Consider the following 9,669-nt stretch of genomic DNA (forward strand, 5'->3'; position numbering starts at 1 on the left):
GCAAGAATTTTGTGTGTGGGAATTGGAACTCTTTTGGTTAGTGTTTGAGGTGGTGAGGGAGTTTCACTAGTGGAGGATGAAGAAGGTGAGGGTGTGTGTGCCTGAGTTTGCTTTACACGAGCCATAATCACAAAATAATTGATTGAATGTAGGTAGATAGAATGAATACGCTGAAGAATATGCAGAGCAATGAAGCAGACAGAGTGAAAAAATTGAAACTTTCTGGAAAATCTGGAAAACTGAGATGCAGAAATCGATTTTGTCCTTTACCTTTTTATACTTTAACCCTTGTCAATCGATTGCCAAATCGATTGGGTTACCGTTACACCGAATCCTTAATCGATTTCGTAATTATGAAGTCCAACGGCTAGTTAAAAATTCGCAACGGTCATATTCCTAATCGATTCCCAAATCGATTTTCCGTTTTACTAAATCGATGTCCAAATCGATTGTTCCACATGTTAAAAAACTGAACACTGAATCAATCGATTTCCAAATCGATGCTCGGGATTTTTACACAATATTTTCCAAAAATCTGAACTCTGGGCTAACCAAATCGATTTCCAAATCGATTTTATAAACAGTTTTCATCAAGTAATCGATTTCCAACTCGATTAATCTGGAAAACTTCACTGATAAATACCAAAATCACAAAAAAACTTATATCTCACTAGGATCAATGATCCCTAGTTTCATCCTTATGTTCAAAAAGCTTTCTTTTGGTAATGCTTTCGTGAAGATATCTGCTAGTTGTTCTGTAGTATTCACATATTCAAGTTTGATGACTCCATTCTGAAAATGATCTCTTATGAAGTGATGCCTTACCTCAATATGTTTTGTCCTTGAATGCATTACTGGGTTCTTTGTTATGCTGATAGCACTGGTGTTGTCACACATGATCGGCACTGTTCCCAAATCAACACCGAAGTCCATTAGGTGCTGTTTCATCCACAAGATTTGAGCACAACAGCTCCCAGCTGCTATGTATTCGGCTTCTGCAGTAGACAAAGCAATACTTGTTTGCTTCTTACTAAACCAGGACACTAGAGAATTACCAAGTAGATGACATGTACCTGAAGTGCTTTTTCTGTCAAGTTTACAACCAGCAAAATCTGAGTCTGAATACCCAACCAAAGTACATGTTGAACCTTTTGGATACCACAAACCAAGGTTCTTAGTACCTACTAAGTATCTGAAAATTCTCTTTACTGCAGTGAGGTGAGATTCCTTCGGATTCGATTGATACCGTGCACACATGCAAACGCTGAACATAATATCGGGTCGGCTTGCTGTAAGGTAGAGCAGAGATCCAATCATACCACGAAATCTGGTTACATCTACAGGCTTACCTAACTCATCTCGGTCTAAGAAATTTCCTTGACTCATGGGTGTATCAATGGACTTAAGCTTATCAAAGTTAAATTTCTTTATCAAATCAGAACAATATTTGGATTGACTAATGAAAATGCCTTGCTTGGTTTGGTTAATTTGAAATCCCAAGAAATATGATAGTTCACCCATCATTGACATTTCAAATTTACCTTTCATCAAGTTTTCAAATTCTTTGCAAAGCTTGTCATTTGTTGATCCAAATATAATGTCATCAACATAAATTTGGACCAGCAAGATGTCATTTTCAATAGTTTTTGTAAAGAGTGTCTTATCAACATTTCCTCTAGAAAAATTTTGTTGAATGAGGAAAGTGCTGAGTTTCTCATACCAAGCTCTTGGAGCTTGTTTCAACCCATAGAGGGCCTTTGAGAGTTTATACACATGGTTAGGAAAATCTGGATTTTCAAAACCTGGTGTTTGGCTCACAAAAACTTCCTCTTGTAGGTCTCCATTAAGAAATGCACTCTTCACATCCATTTGATATAGATTGAAGTCCATGATACATGCATAGGCCAACAAAATCCTTATGGCTTCTAGTCTAGCTACAGGGGCATAGGTCTCATCAAAGTCTATTCCCTCCTCTTGACTATAACCCTTTGCAACTAATCTGGCCTTATTCCTAGTTATCACACCATTCTCATCTAACTTATTTCTGAACACCCACCTAGTTCCTATAACATGCTTACCCTCTGGCCTAGGTACCAAGTTCCACACTTTGTTCCTCTCAAACTGGTTTAACTCCTCTTGCATAGCAAGTATCCACTCACTATCTAAAAGGGCTTCCTTAATGTTCTTAGGTTCAATCTGAGACACAAAGGCTGTGAGGTTACAGAACTCTCTAAGGTTTCCTCTAGTTGACACACCTCTAGAGATGTCACCTATGATGTTGTCTAAGGGGTGGTTTCTATTGAATCTCCATTCCTTAGGTAACTCACTGGTTTCTATAGGTTCTATAGGGTCTGCACTAGTTGGAGGATCAGCTATAGGTTGTTCTAGGGGTTCAGATTCTACAACATCATCCAAAATATCATTAACCTTAGAAGGAGTTTTGTTCAAGTTTTCTGTAAAAGATTCATCAAACTTTACATGAACTGACTCTTCTATGGTTTTTGTTCTTTTGTTGTAGATTCTATAGGCTTTACTAGTTTGGGAGTATCCTAGAAAGATTCCTTCATCTGCCTTAGGGTCAAACTTTCCTAGGTGTTCCTTGCCATTGTTCAAAACAAAGCACTTACAACCAAAAATCCTAAAGTAAGACAGGTTTGGTTTTCTACCCTTGTAAAGCTCATAGGGTGTTTTCTTAAGAAGGGGTCTAATCAGTACTCTATTCACAATATGAGTGGCTGTACTAATTGCATCTGCCCAAAAGTACTTAGGTAGGTTGGAGTCCTTAAGCATGGTCCTAGCTAACTCTTCTAGGGATCTATTTTTCCTCTCCACTACCCCATTCTGCTGTGGTGTCCTAGGGGCTGAATACATGTGGTTGATTCCATTTGATTCACAATAATTTTGAAAAAGATCATTTTGGAATTCACCTCCATGATCACTTTTTATTGAAACAATTTTCAAATCATTCTCATTTTGTACTAAAGCAGCAAACTTTTTGAAAACAGAGAATGTATCACTTTTATGAGCTAAAAAGTAAGTCCATGTGAATCTAGAATAATCATCAACCAGCACATATCCATATAGGTTCCCACCTAAACTCTTAACTTGGGCAGGTCCGAAAAGGTCCATGTGAACTAGTTGTAAAACTCTATTTGTTCTAACCAAATCTATAGAGGGAAACGGAGTCTTAACCAGTTTACTCTTCTCACATGAATCACACAACCTATCCTTAGAAAACTTCCTATTGGGGAGTCCTATTACTAGCTGTTTGCTAACAAGCTTATTCAAGTGATTAATATGAATATGAGCAATGCGTTTATGCCACAACCATGTTTCATCTTGATTTGATAACAAGCAACATACAGCACTTGGTACAGAATTGAAATCCAACATATAGATGTTGTTAATTCTGTCACCAATCAGCTTTATGTTTTTGTCATCTTTATGCTCAATAATGCAAGATTGTGATGAAAAACTTACTTGAAAACCTTTGTCACATAGCTGACTTATGCTTAGCAAGTTATGCTTGAGTCCTTCAACATATAATACATTCTTAATCACTGTTGTTGACTCATTGCCTATATCACCAATTCCAATAATTTTTCCTCTATTGTTGTCTCCATATTTGACAAAACCTCCTTCCTTTAATGTCAAGGACAGAAATTTGGATTTGTCCCCTGTCATGTGCTTCGAACATCCGCTATCCAAATACCATGAGTGCTTAGTGGATGTCAAGCACACCTGCAAAACAAAATCAGAATTTTGTTTTAGGTCCCCAATCTAAATTGGGTCCTGTTTGGTTAGTGTCAAACACAGATTTCTTTGCTTTCCAAATTTGCTTCCATCCCTTATTGGCTAATTTTTTAAACTTGCAATTTGACACAAAATGTCCATTTCTGCAACAGAAATGACACTTGCCATTAAAGGATGAATGGTGATTTGGCTTAGTAAAGATATCATACATATTCTTAGCAATGGCAGATTTCTGACCATGTTTGACACTTCTGGTTTGCATATAACCAATACCATATCTATTTTTATTCCTTTTAACATGCATGTTTGGTGTATATCCTAAACCAGATTTTTCATGAACATGTCTTTGATTGCTAAGTATGACATTCAGTTTATCTTTACTATTAGCAAACTTTAACAAATCAGATTTTAATGATGCAACTGTATGTTCAAGTTCAATGCACTTTGCAGATTTTTCTTGTGAATCCTTTTTCAGTTGTTCACATAAATTTTCAATTTCTTTATGCTCAACATTCACTTGTTCAAGCATTTTCTTTGTGCTTAACAACTGTTTTATGGAGTTCACATAATCATCATGCAATTCATTGAAAGCTTCTTGAAGTTCATCATATGTTGGATTAAATTGTGAACTAACCTCTTTTTCCGATTCTGAATCTGAATTTGCCATGAGACACATATTGGCTTCTTCTTCATCCGAAGAGGCAGAGGATTCATCATTATCGTTCCAAGCAATATACGCCTTCTTTGTTTTGGTGACTGGTTCTTTGCCTTTTGATTTTGCAGCTTTATTTTTGTTCTGCAATTTGTAGCATTCTGACTTTATGTGACCAGTCTTCCCACATTCATAACATGTAATTTGCTTGTTGTCGCTAGTTTTGGAGCTGGATGGTTTTCTGAATTTGTTATCTTTCTTCTTCAGAAATTTCTTAAATTTCTTGACAAGCAGTCCGATTTCTGGTTCTTCATTGTCACTGCTGGATTCATTTGAGCAGCTATCGGATTCAATTTTTGACTGATTTGCTTGAACCTTCAGAGATAAACCTTTCTTTTTCCTACTTTCCATTTCGGATTCATCCAGTCGTTGTAATTCCATTTCATGTTCCCTTAACTTTCCAAATAGTGTTGCTGTCGTCATCTTTGCAAGATCTCTAGACTCAGCTATGGCTGTTTTCTTTGGCTGCCCTTCTCTTGTTAAACATCTCATGATCTTTCCAATCTGCTGTTCATTATCCACATCTTTTCCTAGTGCATGCAGGTTGTTGACTATGTGTGTGAATCTGGTTTGCAAATCGCTGATTGACTCTTCTTTCTTCATGCTAAATAATTCATATTCGTGCATGAGCGTATTCACACGAGCTCTCTTAACATCAGTAGTACCTTCGTGAGTTTCTTGGAGGATGTCCCACATCTCTTTTGCTGACTTGCAATTGGACACTCTAAAGAACTCTTCTGCACATAGGGCGGACGTGATGATGTTCTTAGCCTTTGCATTGAAACCAACCTTCTTCTTGTCTTCATCGGACCAGTCTGCTCTAGGCTTGATAATCATTGAGTTGTTAGTTCCTGCAATCTTGGGAATGTATGGACCGTTTTCAACAGCGTCAAGGATGTCTATGCCACTTGCTTCCAGGAATATGAGCATTCTTTGCTTCCAGTACATGTAGGCTGTACCGTTGAAAGCTGGTGGTTGTGCTAACGAAGCGCCTTCTCCCAGAACGTCAGTTGAGGCCATCTTCTTATAAGTTTTACCTCTCAAGAAGTTGGCTCTGATACCAATTGTTGGTATCAGTGACCTCGCAATAAAGAAAATATATCAGTTTTCGTTACCAAATTAATCAGTATCAAGCGCACAGCGGAAATTAAATTTTGAGGCATGCAAAGTTAGCAATATAGAAAATTAAAGAGAGAGGGTTAGAGAAGAAGACACAGAGATTTATCCTGGTTCGGTTGTTCCACAACAACCTACGTCCAGTCCTGAAAATCCAATCGGATTTCAGATTTTCTTCTCCTTCAATAGAAAGAATCAATTACAGATTGTCCAGTTTCCTCCCTGAAACCTATCAATCTCTAATTATGTCTTTCCTATTGAATACCCTCTCTCTCTTTAATTTTCTATATTGCTAACTTTGCATGCCTCAAAATTTAAATTCCGCTGTGCACTTGATACTGATTAATTTTGTAACGAAACTGATATAGTTTCTGTTATTGCGAGGTCACTGATACCAACATGATAGGCTGCTGAGTGTCTACAAGGATCAGAGGGTATTCAATAGGAAAGACATAATTAGAGATTGATAGGTTTCAGGGAGGAAACTGGAAAATCTTTGTAATTGATTCTTTCTATTGAAGGAGAAGAAAATCTGAAATCCGATTGGATTTTCAGGACTGGACGTAGGTTGTCGTTGAACAACCGAACCAGGATAAATCTCTGTGTCTTCTTCTCTAACTCTCTCTCTTTAATTTTCTATATTGCTAACTTTGCATGCCTCAAAATTTAAATTCCGCTGTGCACTTGATGCTGATTAATTTTGTAACGAAAACTGATATATTTTCTGTTATTGCGAGGTCACTGATATCAACACTAACTTTCAATTATTACTATATACAAAACTTCCAAAACATTATTATACATTGATAATAGTGAAAAAATTTACAAATAACTAAGATGTAAAATTTGATAATTATCACATTTCTTCTTTCTAGTTATTATATTTCTTAACATGTCTGCAAAAGCCTTAAGCGACATTCATTGTAAGACAAATGAAATATAAACATTCAAGTAGTCCTTTTTATAAAAGATAATTGAATTAAAATTTAGTCTACAAAAGTTGATATATTAGATTCATATTATAAACCTAAGTATATCTGTTTCATGTTATAAACTAGATATATTAATTTTTCTTGATTAAATTTTAACCAACTTTTTTTTATAAAATCGATGGAATAGTGTATTAAGAAATATCTTGTAAAAAAAATATTAAGAAAGAAAAATGTATCGAATGTATAACCTGTAGAGGGGAATTATTGAGCTTGTTAACATGTTAATGTAATTTTGGAATACTTCAGATTTGAATATGCTTCTAAGTTTTTGGTCACCTTTATATCCCGTGGCAAGAATAACTAGATCTGTATCTAGAGGCTTAGCTTCATCATTAATGATCAAACCTTCTTCGCAGAAACTAAAGCTTGGTGATTTCTTTATCACAATGGATCCTTCTTTTACTTTGTCAAAAAAAGATTCAGGAATCACACCAATTTGACATGCAGAGATTTCTTGAAGAAAGCTATGATTAGGCACCAGTCCATACTCTTTTAGTGGTAGCTTCCGTTTTAGATATGTTTCAACAAGTTTCGAAATTCCCCATCTCTAAAAATAAACATAAAAAAGTTGAGTTATATATGACTTATGAGAACATTGTTCAATCTTACAAATATAATTAATTGGTTCATATTAACATATAAGATAACACAATAATATAGCAAATCTTACCAATGGTGAGAGTAAAGTGGCCACAAGGCTAAGAAAAAATTGTTCTCCGGGCTTGTGAACTAAAAGCTCTGCGAAACGATTGAAATAGAAGTATCCAAGACTAATACCCCAGACGTTGAAATCAGGGATAAACCAGTGTGCGGTTCTATGAATAATTGTGCAAGGATGGGTCACACCTATTGAAATTAATGATTTCAAAATTAAATTATATGGTATACCATGAGGTGTCTGTAACACTAAAAATAAAGGAGAAAGAGTAATTAATAATGTAAAGTTTTGAGCAAATATTTTCATACCATTTGCATTTGCACATTCAACAGCTATATCAAGAGCAGATTTCCCTGAGCCTACTACTGTAACACTCTTGTTTTTTATCAATTCAGCTGCACTCTCATTGTCCAAGGCAGAGTAATCCATAGAATGCATGACTTTACCTTTAAAAACACTTGGGTCTTTTCCAAGGGGGAACTCAGGAATGTTTGGAAAACCACTATATTTTCCAATACAAAGAATAACAAATTCAGCCTTGTACACCTGGTTTTATAAATATTTAGTCTAGTTTAATATATTATTGTAGACCAAAAGCAAACATTTGACATTAGAAAAGTATAATGTGTTAAAATCTTACTTTTTCCATATTTAATATTTGAACTATAGCTAATATTCCATATCATTCTAAAACTTCAAAATTTATGCAGATATACACATGTATAACAAATTGTTAGATAAAGTAATTTTTTTGCATAAATATAGTTTTCAAAATTTTATAAAATTACATTATTTATATACATAACTTAGCCGGCTCCTCCTTACTCTGTATTTTTCTTATTCAAACATGTTTAAAGGTTATTTATTTATTTTTTTGTTTGAAATCAATCTTTTATATTTTTTCTATTTAATTTAAATAAGTGATTTTCACTATATTTTGTTTTTCTTTCATGTTTTTTCCATTATCTCATCATCTTATTGTGGAGTTGTTTTATTCTTGCCTTGACACAGTTTTTTGAATTTCTATTTTAGATGATGTTGGTTTGGTTCAAATTAACAAATCATCTTCAATATAATGCATATTTAATCAATAACTTGAGCGTCGTTAATGTTATACGTCGTCAATTGTAGATTTTGTCATATTTATACACATTTTATTGTTTTATGCTATTAACTTGAGTGATTTGAATTTGTTGACAGATTCATCGTTTTCAATCGGATATAATTTCTAGAATATCTTCTTTTAAAAAAAAAATATGTACATACCTCAGTTGAGAAATTCTTAGTATCTTCGACAGTGATATGCCATGTTCCTTTAGAGCCAAAAGGACTATTATTACCATTCCATAATTCCCATGACTTCATTTCTTCATCCGACTCTCCAACATAATCTATATTGATGACTTTGGAATTGAATCTGATATAAGGAATTAATGAAAAATGTTGAGCATAGGAGTTAAGATAATCTAGCACTTGTTGACTACTTGGACAATCTTCTTTTACCGAAGAATCCCATGGAAAATCTGAAAACTGATAAGCTTGTTTGGGGTTTTGGAGTTTGGTAGTCTGAATAGTATGTCTCCACAGTCCTCCAACGCCATCCTCAGCTTCATAGACAACAGGATGAAAACCAATCTGTAGAACGTATTTGCAAGCAAGTAAGCCACTAATTCCAGCACCAACAATTGCAACTCTTTTTTCCATTTCGTATATATAATTAGACCAATTGCTGGAATATAACTATTTGCTGTGATATGAATACGACTATGAGAAAAGTGTCTTCTAGATAAACAATATAAATTCTAATTGGGTCAGATGAAACAAACAAAGATACATCTAGAGAGATCACGAGGTAGATTTGCAAATAGTGACAAAACCAAAATTATTTTAATGATAACCCAACCAAGAAATGGACGTTTATTATATATGGGTCTACATCGATTCTTTTTCGTAAACAAACAACAGAACGATGGGTTGGGACCGTTGGTCTCTTAAACTAATCGATGAGATAAGAGATATGATCAGTAAAGAATATTAAATTTAATTATTATAGTGTTACAAGCCTTACAAACTTGATAACTACAAAGTGATGGTCGACCATGTGCCAACTTTCATAACTTCTAAAAAAAATGAAATATTTATAACGCCTCAAGACTACTTATTAGGTAACTAACGGTAAAAACTATAATTTAAAAAAGTGGTGCATTAAAAAAGAATTTTAAAAATTAATTTTTTCACACTAAAATTTATTTTTATTTATTTTTTAATAAGTATTATTAGGACTTGTTAGCATAATTTCAATTAAATTAAAATTAAACATTTAGCAGTTCATAAATATTATCGATCTCATAAAATATTTAATAATTATGTATTCATTCAGACATAAAAGAAATAAAAGAAAACTCTATATGTAAGTTAAATAATAAATTTTAATTTTT

General features: G+C 34.1%; 1 protein-coding gene across 1 annotated transcript in view; it reads right to left on the bottom strand.

The window, feature by feature from the left end:
- Positions 1-9,070, bottom strand: part of LOC101494036 (probable flavin-containing monooxygenase 1) — a 13,262-nt gene extending 4,192 nt beyond the window's left edge. Inside the window, exons 1-4 of the mRNA XM_004514010.4 lie at positions 8,498-9,070; positions 7,540-7,777; positions 7,244-7,419; positions 6,762-7,120 (exon numbers count right to left, since the gene is read on the bottom strand). Of these exons, the coding sequence (XP_004514067.1) occupies positions 6,762-7,120; positions 7,244-7,419; positions 7,540-7,777; positions 8,498-8,935 (1,211 nt within the window). The 5' untranslated portion in view covers positions 8,936-9,070. The remainder of the gene's footprint in view (positions 1-6,761; positions 7,121-7,243; positions 7,420-7,539; positions 7,778-8,497) is intronic.
- Positions 9,071-9,669: the final 599 nt, after the last annotated feature.

The sequence above is a fragment of the Cicer arietinum genome, chromosome 1 (assembly GCF_000331145.2).
Source record: "Cicer arietinum cultivar CDC Frontier isolate Library 1 chromosome 1, Cicar.CDCFrontier_v2.0, whole genome shotgun sequence".
Lineage (NCBI taxonomy): Eukaryota > Viridiplantae > Streptophyta > Magnoliopsida > Fabales > Fabaceae > Cicer > Cicer arietinum.